Source organism: Salmo salar, chromosome 23, assembly GCF_965601325.2.
Source record: "Salmo salar chromosome 23, fSalSal1, whole genome shotgun sequence".
NCBI lineage: Eukaryota > Metazoa > Chordata > Actinopteri > Salmoniformes > Salmonidae > Salmo > Salmo salar.
Window position 1 is genome coordinate 11,083,296 of NC_138313.1, and position 15,912 is coordinate 11,099,207.

The 15,912-nt window shown below is 41.6% G+C and overlaps 1 protein-coding gene across 1 annotated transcript in view; it reads left to right on the forward strand.

The window, feature by feature from the left end:
• LOC106584045 (uncharacterized) overlaps positions 1 to 15,912 on the forward strand; it is a 188,904-nt gene that overhangs the window by 70,632 nt on the left and 102,360 nt on the right. The window contains exons 8-14 of the mRNA XM_014168854.3: positions 3,759 to 3,803; positions 4,486 to 4,539; positions 5,096 to 5,140; positions 7,559 to 7,612; positions 8,272 to 8,316; positions 9,370 to 9,423; positions 11,135 to 11,179. Of these exons, the coding sequence (XP_014024329.3) occupies positions 3,759 to 3,803; positions 4,486 to 4,539; positions 5,096 to 5,140; positions 7,559 to 7,612; positions 8,272 to 8,316; positions 9,370 to 9,423; positions 11,135 to 11,179 (342 nt within the window). The remainder of the gene's footprint in view (positions 1 to 3,758; positions 3,804 to 4,485; positions 4,540 to 5,095; positions 5,141 to 7,558; positions 7,613 to 8,271; positions 8,317 to 9,369; positions 9,424 to 11,134; positions 11,180 to 15,912) is intronic.

Here is a 15,912-nt window from a genome sequence, read left to right on the forward strand (position 1 = left end):
TTTACCCAAGAGAGCATATATATCTACATATGTTTTTTGGGGGTTTGTCTGTCGTGCGTAATGTGCAGTAGCCTATAAACCTATATCATACAGTGCCTTCGTAAAGTATTCAGACCCCTTGAATTTGTCCATGTTAGGTTACAGCCTTATTCTAAAAAGTATTTCATGTTGTGCTCATGAAATGTATTTCATGTATGTCTCATCAGGCTCAGGTATCATCAGGTTCAGGTATCAGGTATCATCAGGCTCAGGTATCATCAGGCTCAGATATCATCAGGCTTGAATTTCTGATCAAAGTTTTAATCAAATACAGACAGACCTATTTATATGCTTTATATGCTTTTGAATGACACTTCCTGTTTTGGCAGGAAATACTGGGTTACCTGGGAGTAAAGTGATTTGTTCTCGGGGTGGAACATTTGTAAAATACGGGAAAATATCCAACTCTTCGAATCAAGGATTACTGACTAAGCATATTCACTTAATTATACAGTACATTCGACTGGCCTCACATTAGAGTGATGTCAGTATAGCATCAACTGTTATTTCATTGGACATCTGTTTTCTAGCTAGTCATGGTAAAATTGTGAAATGTTTGTCCTTGTATGACTGTCTTTATGAAATGTGATGATATTTGAAGTAAACCAGATCAAAGTATGAAGACCAAAGTATGAAAAATGACTGTTACTTCTCCATTGATAAAGTTTGATCATAAAGTTACTGGTCCCCCTCTCCTGTGTCAAACACTTGGGTTCATTATTAAGGGGACAAGGTGGCATCCCCTTAACGCTCATTTTAATACACCAATAGTAACATGATCTTACCTAATTTAAATAAATACCGCCTTGGAACCAACATTGGAGAAGGCGTGTTTGCAGAGGGGCGTGGTTTATATAGCTAGATAGCTACTCTACTGGTGCCAAAATTTGACTGTAGGGTGTCAGAAAATATAATTACAAGTTTACCCTATTCATCAATGGCTAAGATACTATATGCTTTCATCTGTGTCTGGTGTTAGCTTCCGTAGTTACTGGCTACTTAGGTCTTCAGCCAGCATAGAACAAAAGGGGGAAAGGGTTGTTCAAAACTCAGATGCAGCTGTCAAGTCAACACATCTGTCAGTGCTGCTGTGCATCACAAGAGACATCATTGATGCAATTTCAATATTCAAGTTGCTTTGTGTTAGTGATGCGGAACAAAGCTCCCTGAAGCATTGACGCTTTCCAGCCAATTGGGTTGAAAATAGGTTCATTAGCCGAGGCTTTGAACATCACAGTGTACACTAGTGGCACCTGCTGGTCAAAATAATTTAGAGCAACCAAATTATGAAAGATTATGTCCCACACGCTGTAGCGCAGGCGCGGAGTAACCTTTTTGTCTTCTATCAAACCAATACCAAACCAATACCAAACCAATACCAAACCAATCAGGTGGTTGTTCGATGAAACAAAGCTTCGGACTTCATTGATCATGTCCTACTGATAAAGTGGTACAGCCATCAGTACACTGCTTTGAAGCAAACTGCTTAAAGATTTTGACGCATGCCTCGGAGCTCCGGTATCAAACGTAACATCCATACTTTGGGTATCACCAAATTTGCTTAAGATGATTTTACTGCAATACTGCTCATTGCATCCAAGTTGTTTGACATAAGCTTTTCAAAGAGCTGTCAGTCAAGGTGAGCTCATGAATATACAGTGCTTTCGGGAAGAATTCAGACCCCTTGACTTTTTCCACATTTTGTTACGTTACAGCCTTATTCTATAATTTATTAAATAAATGTTTTTCCTCAATCTACACACAATACTCCGTAATGACAAAGCGAAAACAGTTTATTAAAATAAATAAAAAATAAAAAAACTGATTTACGTAAGTATTCAGACCCTTTGCTATGAGACTCAAAATTGAGCTCAGGTGCATCCTGTTTCCATTGATCATCCTTGAGATGTTTCTACAACTTGATTGGAGTCCACCTGTGGTAAATTCAATTGATTGGACATTATTTGGAAAGGCACACATCCTGTCTATATAAGGTCCCACAGTTGACAGTGCATGTCAGAGCCAAGCCATGAGGTCAAAGGAATTGTCTGTAGAGCTCTGAGAAAGGATTGTGTCGAGGCACAGATCTGGGGCAGGCTAACAAAACAATTCTACAGCATTGAAGGTCCCCAAGAACACAGTGGCCTCCATCATTCTTAAATGGAAGAAGTTTGGAACCATCAAGACTCTTCCTACAGCTGACCGCCCGGCCAAACTGAGCAATTCGGGAAGAAGGGCCTTGGTCAGGGAGGTGACCAATAATCCGATGGTCACTCTGACAGAGCTCCAGAGTTCCTCTGTGGAGATTGGAGAACCTTCCAGAAGGACAACCATCTCTGCAGCATTCCACCAATCAGGCCTTTATGGTAGAGTGGCCAGATGGAAGCCACTCCTCAGTAAAAAGGACATGAAAGCCCTCTTTGAGTTTTCCAAAAGGCACCTAAAGGACTCAGACCATGAGAAACAAGATTCTCTGGTCTGATGAAACCAAGATTTAACTATTTGGCCTGAATGCCAAGCGTCACATCTGGAGGAAACCTTTCACCATCTCTACGGTGAAGCATGGTGGAGGCAGCATCATGCTGGGGGGATTTTATTCAGCAGTGGAGACTGGGAGACTAGTCAGGATCGAGGGAAAGATGAATGGAGCAAAGTACAGGGAGATCCTCAGACTGGGGCAAAGGTTCTCCCTTCCAACAGGACAACAACCCTAAGCACACAGCCAAGAACTCAGTCAGTCAGGGGCCCTGTATTGGGAAGTAACGATTCACCGATACACTGTAAGCATCGGTCCCGAATTCCAATGTTTATTAAGATAAAAGTGCATCGGTCCGCGGTCCCTAAATGTCACATGCATCGGTCAGAAAATGTATTAAAATGCTATGAATTGATATGCCTCAGATTTTGTTTTGATTGTTAAGGTTCACCATCAGCAATAGCTTTGGTTGTTTTGCTTTGAACAATCGGAGTATATGGTCATTTTTAGATATACAGAGTAAAGTTGAAAATGTCATAACAAGGACACCAATCACAATTGGCCGAAGCGAGAGGAGAAGATCACTCTGTAAAAACGTCCAAACGGTCGAAACCATTCGATTTTGAGATGGGGTGGAATTTGTGAACAATAAATATTTATACTTTACTAGCTCAAACACTTAATGTGCAAGTTAATTAGTGGGTGATGGTGATTTCAGAACCAATCTGATAGTGGTACAGTAGATGCCTAGTCTACATTAGGTGTTAGGGATGTGCATCTTTCCCTTTCAAGACAATTTGACATGTATCTAGACACATGGGCTCAGGAAAAATCTGTTTTAGTTACAGGAAAAATCAGTTTCAGTTTGAAATGATTCGGTGCGATTCAGTTTCATTAGAGAACAAATCGATTATATTTGGTTTGATGCGATACGATTCAATGCATTAACATTTGTTGTGTAAACACATTCATTATTCCATTCTTAATTAAAAATCTGCTGCTGATGGAGCTCATGAGCTGGGCACATCTCTGAGCTGGATCTGTCTGAGCTGATGTGTGTGTGTGTGTGTGTGTGTGTGTGTGTGTGTGTGTGTGTGTGTGTGTGTGTGTGTGCGCGTGTGTGTGTAAATGATGTATGACTATGGTGTATGTACTATGTAGGCAACTGAGCTGAGCCATAAGAGAGAGCAGGTGATATTCTCCTCTCAGTCTCATTTAAGATGTTTTCTTTCTCTACCTGCAGGGTCCTAAGGGCTATCCAGGGCCACAAGGACAGCCTGGAGAACAGGTGAGTCGTTAGTGTTCATTGTGTCAAACTTGTCCCTTTTTATTTTAGGAAAAGGCCAGGTCACTGATCTCATTATGGACCATTTTTGGGCTAGAGCATGACACACACACACACACACACACACACACACACACACACACACACACACACACAAACACACACACATAAACACAGAGAGAGAGAAAGAGTCAGGCAGCTGTAGCCTGGAAGTCATTTGGTATAGTCACTCTTCAGCTGTCTCTGTATTGTCACCAATTCCTCAGCCACTCAAGAAGCTAACAATTAACATGTTTCCCCTTTCCACACAAATGTCCTAAAACGGAGTGCACTCACGCAGCACACTAACAAAGTAAATTAAGGTGTTGAGATGACTTCAGCACCAGGTGCCACTCTGTGCCCCAAGGTGATTGTTCAGGCTGGAACTGGAAGGGGAGGAGCCAGAGAGAGAGAGAGTGTGTGTGTTCTGCTACAGTCTGGCTGTACTCACTGTCTTACTGGAAGCACAGAGGAGGGGAGGGGGATGGGTGAGGGCAAACAGTGGCTGTTTTATTCCTGAGTTGGCAGCATTGGCGAGGGCCAATGTTTATCTTCTTTCATCCCTCTCTTTTCTCTCTTTTCTCTCTCTCCATCTCTCTCTCTCTTTGTCTCTTTCCCCCCCCCTCCCCCCCCTCCTCCTCTGCAGGGCATACCGGGACTCCCAGGAGTGTCTGGGGATGCAGGTTACCCTGGCAGGCAGGTGCAGTGAATATGCTCCAGATTCCTCCATCCGTCCTCTCGGCTTGATTACATTGCACAGAGTTCCACATCACTTCCTGTGTGCTATCATATTGCTGTACTCAAAAATGCACATCATGTCCACCTGTCTCTCCCCAAACTACAGTAGTGACACACTCCTCAGTCTCTTTAGTGAAAAAAACTGTCAACTAGTGACCTTTTTGCTTGAAATTTTTATTCAAATAGCTAACACTTGACTCCTTATCATTTTGATTTCAACTATATATTGAATAACAATTATTTTGAAGAAAGGTGTTGTATAAGTATAATAGACGACGAATCTTTGAACTAAACGTTTGTGCACAACAATGATAACAAGGAAGTGTAATGTAGCTGAGAGTATGACTGGCATCTTTCCTCATTCCTTTTTACTCCTTAAACAATTAGTCTATGCAATCAAATTATTAATTCCCTACCTGTCTAAAATGTACAATTTAGTGTTTTATGTGTGGAAGTTTATTGTGTAGCAGACAGTCTCTCTTCACTGTATTGTGTGATGCTGCTCTCCTTTGTTGCAGGGTTTGGCTGGGCCAGAAGGTAACCCAGGTCCTAAAGGTGTACGTGTAAGTACAGCTCCCTACTACCCTCCCCTCCACTTTACTCGGCTCTATTAGAAGGAATAGTTAATTTCCTGAAGGGATTACCTGTCTGCTCCACTGGGAACGGCTGATCTATTAAGAGGGCCTGTGTTGTGTTAACAAGGTGCTGGCTCCCACTGCAGCAGATTCCTCTGGGAGCAGGTCTGGGATCTGTTTTCGCTCAGTCGAGCTTCTGCTCTGTTGCGAGAGCAGCTCATTCCTTTCCCCAGGAAGCACAGGCGTGCTCTCCCTCCGCTAGAGAACAGAGGGAGGGAAAAGAGCATGGGCTGGAGCATAGATAGAAAGGTTGGGAGGAGGGTATGAAGAGGTAGGTAAATTAAAAGTAAAAAAAAAAGGTGTAAGGAGAGTCCCTCAGTTTGTCATTTTTGTTTATGCCAACATGATGTCAGAGACAGAATGATATATCAGCCTATTAGGGAAAACTACAGGGCTCACTGAGTTTGAGGACATCTCTAGTAGTTTTCCATTGGGGGGGAGGGAGGGAGGGAGGGGAGGGAGAGAGAGAGGGAGAGAGAGAGAGAGGGAGAGAGAGAGGGAGAGAGAGAGGGAGGGAGAGAGGGAGAGAGATTTAGTCTTGCATCCATGTTGTATTATGTTTAAGTGAAGGAAGAAACCAAAACATAGCAGATAAGCCACCAGTCCGCCACTATCCCACACTGCTGTCTGCTCTTATTATAGAAGTCTCCTGTCCCCCACACTGGACTAGACTCTGCCTCTTCAAGTGTCCACTCCTCTCCCTTTTAGCTAGTTAGGATGAAAGCGAAAGCTTGCCTTCCATATTTCCCTCTCATTTTAGTGGTGATTTGTGAGGTAATGGTGATGAGGCGTTATTTGCTATCGCCAGATGAGTATTATGTTCCATACTGATGAAATATGGACATGCCTGATCTCCTCTCTCTGAAGCGGTCAGCAGATCGTAGCCTGTCAGCAAAGAGGGATGAGTAATTATGAATTTAAATGTTTTGAAAGATGCACCGCTAGTTACTTTTTTTTTTACAACAGAGTGGAAAAATGGCCGCATGTCACTTTTCTTCTCTCGGGTGGTCAGCAGCTCTTAGCCTGTCAGCTAAGAAACATCTTTTTTAAGGTTGCACCGCATGTTACTTTTCAATCGAGCATGGATAATTGGCCACTTGAAACGTTTCTATTTGGCTCTTAGCCTGTCAGCTAAGACAGTTTTTTCCATAGATGTAACTTTTCTAGTGAGCAGCATGGATACAGGACCAGTTGACCTGCTTCCCTAGCCATGAAACACTTCTATTTCACGGACGGAACTGTTTCGGCTGAATGAGACCTCGGTGAAGAGTTCCTCTGACAGAAAGATGGAACGGTAGAATGAGAGAAAGGAGAGGCGGAAAGATGGAGATTTATCCCTCTCATATCTGTCCATGAAGCCAGACAATGTATCATTAGGCTGATCGCTTGGCTTCAGTTTCAAGTATTTTTTTTAAAGTCAAAGTGTGTGTGCTTGCATATTGCATTTTTATATTTTTGTATTTAACCTTTATTTATCTAGGCAAGTCAGTTAAGAACAAATTCTTATTTACAATGACGGCCTACCAAAAGGCAAAAGGCCTCCCGCGGGGAAGGGTCAGGGATGAAAAAAATAAATAAAAAATATATATATATGTGTGAACATGCCAGCACTAGAGTAGGGGTATATCATCATCGCTAATCTCTGATCTGGCTACAATCAAGACTGCTACATACGTTTACATACCTGACATGCAGGATTCCCAGAACTCAGTGAGTTCAGAGACACTATTGCTTTGATGGGCTTAAGATAAACCTGTTCAGGTATTCAACAGTCTGCTACATGTCACTGTGGTTTATCTGAATCAAATCAAATTGTATTTGTCACATGTGCCGTGAAATGCTTACTTACAAGCCCTTAACCAACAATGCAGTTAAAAAAATAGAGTTAAGAATGTATTTACTAAATAAACTAAAGTAAAAAATGTGAATAAAAAGTAACACAATGAAATAACAATAACGAAGCTATATACAGAGGGTACCGGTACCGAGTCAATGTGCAGGGGTACAGGTTAGACATTTATCTACTATACCATCAGAGAGATATGATGATTTATCTCTATGCGTATACTCTACTGTAGGTCCAACTGTTCAACTTCCATTGTCTGAGGGTGACTGATGAATCTTCATTTCAGTAATGCCCCGATGTCTTATCCATCAGTAGACAACATAAAGATATGTTGTTCTGTACAATCTGTCCAAATGATGTCTTCCTTAGATGTTGATGGTGGTTTTAAGACTTTATTACGTGGTCGTACACGCTCATGACAAGTCTTACTTTGCATTATACCTCCAGGCAAAGTGTTACAAACTGGTTCAGATGTACTGTATGTGTGCTTTGGTTTTCAGGGTTTCATTGGGCCTCCTGGTATAGCTGGTTCAGCCGGGCAGGAAGGGGAGAGAGTAAGTGTCACCTTGATTTATGCAGCATGTGCACCTAATTAAGTGTCTGTCAGGTAGGAGACATTGTCCTCTTTGTTTGCAATAGGTGTAGGATATAACCAAGTCTACTGGCTAACTCATCCTATCAGTTGTACTCCTCTTGAACCTTCCATGTAGACATGGACAGGACGAGGGTCGTCAATATCAGTAAACTCGGATCTAACCAAAGGCAATTCATGTTGCATTTCATCTATTTCGGAGCTATTAAGCAACAGGAAAATATGTGGTTAGCCCTGTTTAATTGTATGGTTTTATTTATTGATCCAAATGTTTGCTGATACTGACAAAGCAGCTACAGTGATCTCTCCTCAGGGAGTTCTGATAAGGACAATAAAATGTCTAATAACTCAATTTACCACAATGCAATGCCATGTTGTATCAGTGGAAAATATGCTCCTTCATCATGAAATAAATCATAAGTCCCCTGGACCGTAGTACAGTGTTTATGATCCCTTAATAACTCAGCTTGCTCTCTTAGCCTGGCAGTAATGTCTAATAAAAAAACCTGGATGATTCATTCTGTGAGGGAGGTCTTGACTATGATTTTGTCATAGATGAATTACACAGCAAACGGTAGTCAACTTTCCTCATCTGAGAGTTTCCTTGTGTTTTTTTCCCAGGGTATTCCCGGTCCTGTTGGGAAGACCGGTCCCAAAGGAAAACAGGTAATGGATTACACAACACCACACAGCTTTGAAACCAGTGATATTCCTGGACAGGGGGGAAAAAAGCGAATGGTCCGCATACATCCTCTGTCAATAACTGTGGTGGTCCAGTTTGTGGAAAACGTCATGCACTATCAAGAGGGTCGAACGGGGAGATGAGAAGAGTGGATAGGATAAGGAGAGTGTAGAGGAGAGGAGATGAGGTGGGAAAAATAGAGGTCAGAAAGAAGTGTTATACAACCCATAATGGTGTACATCTGCTATTCCCACAGAAGTAATCATTTACCCTCAACACAGGAAGCCCTAAGGAATTTTAAAGCCAAATCTTGCCTTCATCTGTATTCTGTGAGTGTTCATTGCTAATGTGCAAATGCACTCGGCATATTCAGTGCCAAAAGTAACAATTCACACACAGCCAAAAATAGATTACTCGTGAAAAAAAAACAACCTATGGACAGGATGCCAACATCATGAGGATATGCATACCTTGGCATTCAACTTGGCATTTGAGTGAGTCTCTCCCACTGCTAGTCAGGTTGGCATAGGAAAACAGTGTCTCACATACAGAGATGGAGTAACCAAAGGCATGACATAGCAAAAAAAGCAATAAAAACACAAGTGTCAGTGAGCAAGGCATCTGACAGCTTCTCTATGCTGTGGCCAGCTGGGATACCGAGTGGGCCGATGGCCCAGACCAGGCACACCAGCATCTGACTGTGAGTGAGTGGAGAGGGGTTATCAAAGCCTCTTTCTCTCTCTCTCTCTCTCTCTCTCTCTGGAACTGGAACTGGAACGCTGGGGATGGAACACTCAGAGCTGGAAGTTCTGGAACACAGAGGAGAGAATGGAGAACATCAGAACATCCCACCATATGCAAATAGGCAGGTGTAGACAGGCAAGGAGGGCCAGCGCCCTTTGCACTGTGCCATCTGATAGGCCCACAATGAAGAGATTATACCCAGGAGCATCTGAATATCTAAAGGAGCCCCTTAACTCCTAACTGAACTGCCAAAATTGTGTAAATTAAAACTTTTGTCGTTCTTTTGTGTGCAGGGAGTTGTTGGAGATGTTGGTGAAAGGGGTCCTCCTGGTCCTGATGGCGACGAGGTAAGATCTACGTCCCTCCTCTTAAAGGGATAGTCCGAGATTTTGGCAATTAAGCCCCTTTTCTACTTACCCAGAGTCAGATGAACTCGTAGATACCATTTTGATGTCTCTGCGTGCATTTGAAGCAAGTCGGAAGTAGTTTCGCGAGCCGTTGCTAACTAGCGTTAGCGCAATGACTGGAAGTCTACAGGCACATCCCAGTCGCTGAGCTAACGTTACTTAGCAATTTCCTTCAAACTGCACACAGAGACATAGAAATGGCATCCATGAGTTCATCTGACTCTGTGTAAATAGTTGCCAAAATCTAACACTATCCCTTTAAATCAAATCAAATTTGTCACATGCGCCGAATGTAACAGGTGTAGACTTTACCGTAAAAAGCTTGCTTACAAGCCTTTCCCAATGATGCTGGGTCTAAAAATAATAATAGAAATTAAAAGTAAAATAGTAACACAAGAGGAATAAAATAAGATACACAAGTAAAAGATCCATGTGCAGCGGTATGAGCTATCTGAGGTAGAGAGTACGTGACAGCAGGGTAAAGTTACTAGGCATCAGGATGGATAATAATACGAGTCACCTAAAGAACAGAGTAGCAGCAGCATATGATGAGTGTAAAAGTGTGTAAGTGTGTTTGTGTAATGTGTATGTATGTGTGTGGGTTGTGTGTGTGTGTGTTTGTGTATGTGGTGTTTGTGAATGTATTTGGGAGTGTCAATGTGGTGTGTGTGAGTGAGTGTGTATATGGTGTGTGTATATATAGTCTAGTGTGCGTATGGTCAGTGCAAGATAGTTTGGGTACCATTAATTAACTATTTAGCAATCTGGTTATTTAGCAGTCTGGTTATTTAGCAGTCTGGTTATTTAGCAGTCTTATGGCTTGGGAGTAGAAGCTGTCTCAGAGCCTATTGGTCCGAGAGCCGATGCTCGAGTACCCTTTGCCCGTTGGCCTGTTTCCGGTTGCCAAGTTTGTATACTCTATTCAGTCTCTAGCAAAAAAAAATCACACTCCAGGAACAATGTTGTGCACCCCTGCTCTATGACTTTTAGGAGATTAGCTTTGCTGAGCTGAGTTGTGCCATGTACAATATATAGACAGAGCAATTGTTCTCTTTTGGCCTCAGAAACGCCAGGGTTGACTCAACCGTATGGTTTAGATTAGAACACACTCTCTGTACTGTTTCTCTACGTCTATAGCTCTGGATGAATGAGCTCAGCCCAGGCCCAGCAGTCAGTAACGTTGTAGAGCTCAATGTGTTGAGATGATCTGCAATCCGTTACAATTTCGCAGGGCTGTCTGTGTTGGGCAGATTCCAACAGAACAGCAGGTACAGGGAATCTCTTTATAGAGCTGGCAAAGTATGCTGCAGATTAGCAAATTGGATGTTTCCCCTCTTCTGATTGTTCTGAGCCTGTTTTCTTTTATTGATTTAAAAAGTTTTGTAAAAGCACTGTTTAATGTATGTAGACTGAGAAGCAACAAAGAAGAGAGTGTGGTTCATAGCACAACATGGTTTGTGTTATGATTAGCTGGATCTGGGTGTGCCAGACTGCGTGATATTGTCATTTGGAGAAAAGCTTTACTATCCTGTGTGTGGCCCGAGCGTGTGTGTACGTCTGTGTGTGTGTGCCTGGGTGCATGTGTGTGTTTATGTTCACATGTGTGTCCATTGCTACCCTGTACTCATGATGTTCCTGTGGTGTCCTATAGGGGCCTGTTGGTGGGACTGGCATGGGTGGCTTCCCTGGTCTGAGGGTGAGTATTACACAACATTACACATCAGCCTTTTTAGGGAGTTTTTCCTAGCCACCGTGCCTCTACATTGGCATTGCTTGCTCTCTGGGGCTTTAGGCTCAATTTCTGTATAAGCACTTTGTGACAGCTGCTATTCTAAAAAGAGCTCTATAAATACATTTGATTAATATCTTTATTCATCTGTTGTGTTCTGGTCAAGGTCTAACGTTTTTATCTTTATGTCGTAGAGGTTGACGTTTACTACAGTAGTAACTTAGCACCCACTTTGAATGTGGTGTGCATTCGTTCATTTCATCATTCATTCATTCTGGTATGTTTGATTTTGATGCAGTTTTGGGAAGATGTTGGGATTTAGTAGGGTCTGATGCTGTTGATTCCTCTCTACAGTACTTCTCTCATGCAGATGTAGGATCTTAATTTGATCACTTGTTGCTCAGAATTGTCCTGCAAAGCAGGAAATACAAACGTGCGTCGTATTTGAGTTTTAAAACGCCTTCTGAAGTTTGTAGTTTCCACTTTGAAATATCAGACTGGATTTTCCCTAAAGAAAAATGCATCAGCCTCTACAAAAATGTCCATTAATTATAATCCACATAATAATTCACATTTCTTCTTGCTGCAGGATTATTTTCCTGCTGTAGAAAACTGGCTCAAATGAAGATCCAGATCTGTACAGTGTATTATATCCACATCAAGCCCAAATCAAGCCCATTTGTCTGTAGATTAAATGTTTTTGGATAACTGCTTTGTATACTGGAAGAGTAAAAATTCTGATGAATGGGGAATCTGCTCTGACTTGCTCTGATAAATGGGAATCTCTAACTAGTACCAGTCGTTTCTTGGAGAGGTAGTGCCAATACTCCAACCAAGGTCATTTGTTTTGAATGGTAACAATATATTCCTCACCCTGCCTACTTGTGACGCGCTTAGTGCTGTGCTCTGCAGGTCATGACTGCCCTGCCAAAGGTGGATTACCAATATTTGATTAACTTTAAAGACATGGCGGCCTGTCAAGCCCTGAGCTGAGTGAGGGAGAGAGAGACAGAGAGAATGAGCGAGTGAGAGAGACAGAGAAGTAGATAGAGAAAGCGGGAGGGCGAGCGAAGAGACCAAAAGAGGTCCCACTTTAAATTACGTTCAGCTTATAAAGGCTCCTTCATAATGCCTTCAGAAGCACTACATAAGTGTTACAAAGCATTGTTAACCGTATGTCATGTTTTATAAAGGGTTCATAAATGTGGCATAACTGTGTGTAATAATCACCATTGTCAAATGTGACGGTGAGACGTGACTATGAGACATGGCTGTATCTAGGGGGATTGGTATTTAGGTGAGCCTGCTAACTACATTTAGGCTAGCTAGCAATTGTTGTGAAGTCACTGAAATTATTTGAAATAACCATTGAGGTAGCTACAGTATATAATCTAACTAAACACTTAACTACTACAAACTACAAACAAATTTAAATGACAATAAATAAAGGTTAACTTATTTGTTTTTCGCTGTTCAGTGGCAGCACAAATGGGCATTTGATTTACTAACTCATCACATGATCAGCATCTCGTCAGCAACACTAAAAAAGTACTTCCGGGACACGGAATTCCGAACATTTTCAAATTAAAGTGCCCCACATAAATGTGTCAATAACTATAAATGATATATACAAATAATTGTCTAAACATTAACAATGATTCATATTTGTTCATATTTAAGTGACATTTGCATTAAATGTGGATTTTGAAACATGTTCCAATGTCAAATAAATGCCCCCAATGCAAATAACTGTATAGAGTTGAAGTCAGAAGTTTACATACACCTTAGCCAAATACATTTAAAATCCGTTTTTCACAATTCCTGACATTTAATCCTAGTAAAAATTCCCTGTCTTAGGTCAGTTAGGATCACCACTTTATTTTAAGAATGTGAAATGTCAGAATAATAGTAGAGAGAATGATTGATTTATTTCAGCTATTATTTCTTTCATCACTTTCCCAGTGGGTCAGAAGTTTACCTACACTCAATTAGTATGTGGTAGCATTGCCTTTCAATTGTTTAAACTTGGGTCAAACATTTCGGGAAGCCTTCCACAAGCTTCCCACAATAAGTTGGGTGAATTTTGGCCCATTCCTCCTGACAGAGCTGGTGTAAGTCAGGTTTGTAGGCCTCCTTGCTCGCACACACTTTTTCAGTTCTGCCCACAAATTTTCTATAGGATTGAGGTCATGGCTTTGTGATGGCCTCTCCAATACCTTGACTTTGTTGTCCTTAAGCCATTTTGCCACAACTTTGGAAGTATGCTTGGGGTCATTGTCCATTTGGAAGACCCATTTGTGACCAAGCTTTAACTTCCTGAATGATGTCTTGAGATGTTGCTTCAATATATCCACTTAATTTTCCTCCCTCATGATGCCATCTATTTTGTGAAGTTCACCAGTCCGTCCTGCACTAAAGCACCCCCACAACATGATGCTGCCACCCCCGTGCTTCACGGTTGGGATGGTGTTCTTCGGCTTGCAAGCCTCCCCCTTTTTTCTCCAAACATAACGATGGTCATTATGGCCAAACAGTTCTATTTTTGTTTCATCAGACCAGAGGGCATTTCTCCAAAAAGTACCATCTTTGTCCCCATGTGCAGTTGCAAACCGTAGTCTGGCTTTTTTTATGGCAGTTTTGGAGCAGTGGCTTTTTCCTTGCTGAGCGGCCTTTCAGGATATGTCGATATAGGACTCGTTTTACTGTGGATATAGATACTTTTGTACCGGTTTCCTCCAGCATCTTCTCAAGGTCCTTTGCTGTTGTTCTGGGATTGATTTGCAATTTTCGCACCAAAGTATGTTCATCTCTAGGAGACAGAACGCGTCTCTTCCCTGAGCGGTATGATGGCTGGCCCCATGGTGTTTATACTTGCGTACTATTGTTTGTACAGATGAACATGGTACCTTCAGGCGTTTGGAAATTGCTCCCAAGGATGAACCAGACTTGTGGAGGTCTAGAGTGTTTTTTCTGAGGTCTTGCCTGATTTCTTTAGATTTTCCCATGATGTCAAGAGTTTGAAGGTAGGCCTTGAAATACATCCACAGGTACACCTCCAATTGACTCAAATAATGTCAATCAGCCTATCAGAAGCTTCTAAAGCCATGACATAATTTTCTGGAATTTTCCAAGCTGTTTAAGAGGCACAGTCAACTTAGTGTATGTAAACTTCTGACCCACTGGAATTGTGATACAGTGAATTATAAGTGAAATCATCTGTCTGTAAACAATTGTTGGAAAAATGACTTGTGTCTTGCACAAAGTAGATGTCCTAACTGACTTGCCAAAACTATAGTTTGGTAACAAGATATTTGTGGAGTGGTGGTAATGACTCCAACCTAAGTGTATGTAAACTTCCGACTTCAACTGTATGTAATACATATTTACTTAGAGCAAGAACTATTCTCGGTGCCACAGTAAAAGTGTTGTAGGGAATACTCTGTAGGGTCTGTTGAATGTATATATGCTGTCATTTCAAGAGTTTTGCTGGCCTTTTAGTCCACCCATTCCATTGGCGGCTGAATCACATCACATGTGCGCTTACTACAGAAAACCTGCTAACCAAACAACAGTACAGGGCATGCTCACTGAACTAAAGGGCAGCTACACACAAAAATGTTTTCCCAGACCTCAAAAGTCATCACCTGATGTGATTTAAGCATTACTGTGAACACAGAAAATCCAATTTTGTTGTTTATCTATTTAAAATAGTGTAAAGAATCTGGGGTAAACCAGATTTTTTTTTAGGAAATCCGAAACCTGGAAAAACAAAACCAAGAAAACAGAATTTGGGGGGGGGGGGAAAAGAATTAGGCAATAAAATATAACTGATTTTAAATGTCCCTACCAAAATGTTTTGGTACTTTAGTGTGTGTGTCATCCTGCATCACATCATTTTGGGGTAAGTTGAGGTCAGGTCCAAAACTGACTATGCACCCAAGAGGTTGGGCCATCCAAGAAATGATTTCGTAAAATATAATATAATTTTATCCAAAGTGACTTACAGTACAGTTATTCGTGAATACATTTATGTATGGGTGGTCCCGGGAATCGAACCCAATATCCTGGGGTTGCAATGCTCTACCAAGATGCATGACAGGGTTATAAATGCTTTGTGAAGCCTCAATTTAATATGATTTATAAGGCCTTTATTAAACGGTGCTTATGTCACCCTTTATAAAGCACAGAATTATGTAATATTTGACGTAGTGGGTTATGTCACATTTGACATTGGTGGTTATGTCACACTTTTATGCCACATTTATGAACCCTTTAAAGCATGACATACGGTTGTAGATGATTTGTAACACATGTATGTAGTGTTTATAAAGGATTTATGAGGGCTTACGAAGCCTTCACAGGCCTGGGCAATTCCAGTCCTCAGGGGCCTGATTGGTGTCACACTTTTCCCCCCATCTCTAGCAAACACACCTGATTTAAACTAATAGCATTTTTAACTGAAGATCATGATTACTTGATTATTGGAGTCAGCTGTGTTAGCTGGGGCTAGGGCAAAAGTGTGACACCAATCAGACCACAGATGACTGGAGTTGCTCAGGCCTGCTATAAGCTGCACATTATTTAAAGCTGGAGAGAGAGAGAGAGAGAGATAAAGAGAGAGATGGAGAGAGGGAGGCAGCCCCCCTTAGAGAGCCTGTCCTAGTGCTGTCTCCTGAGAGGGAGAGAGAGTGGGATGAGTG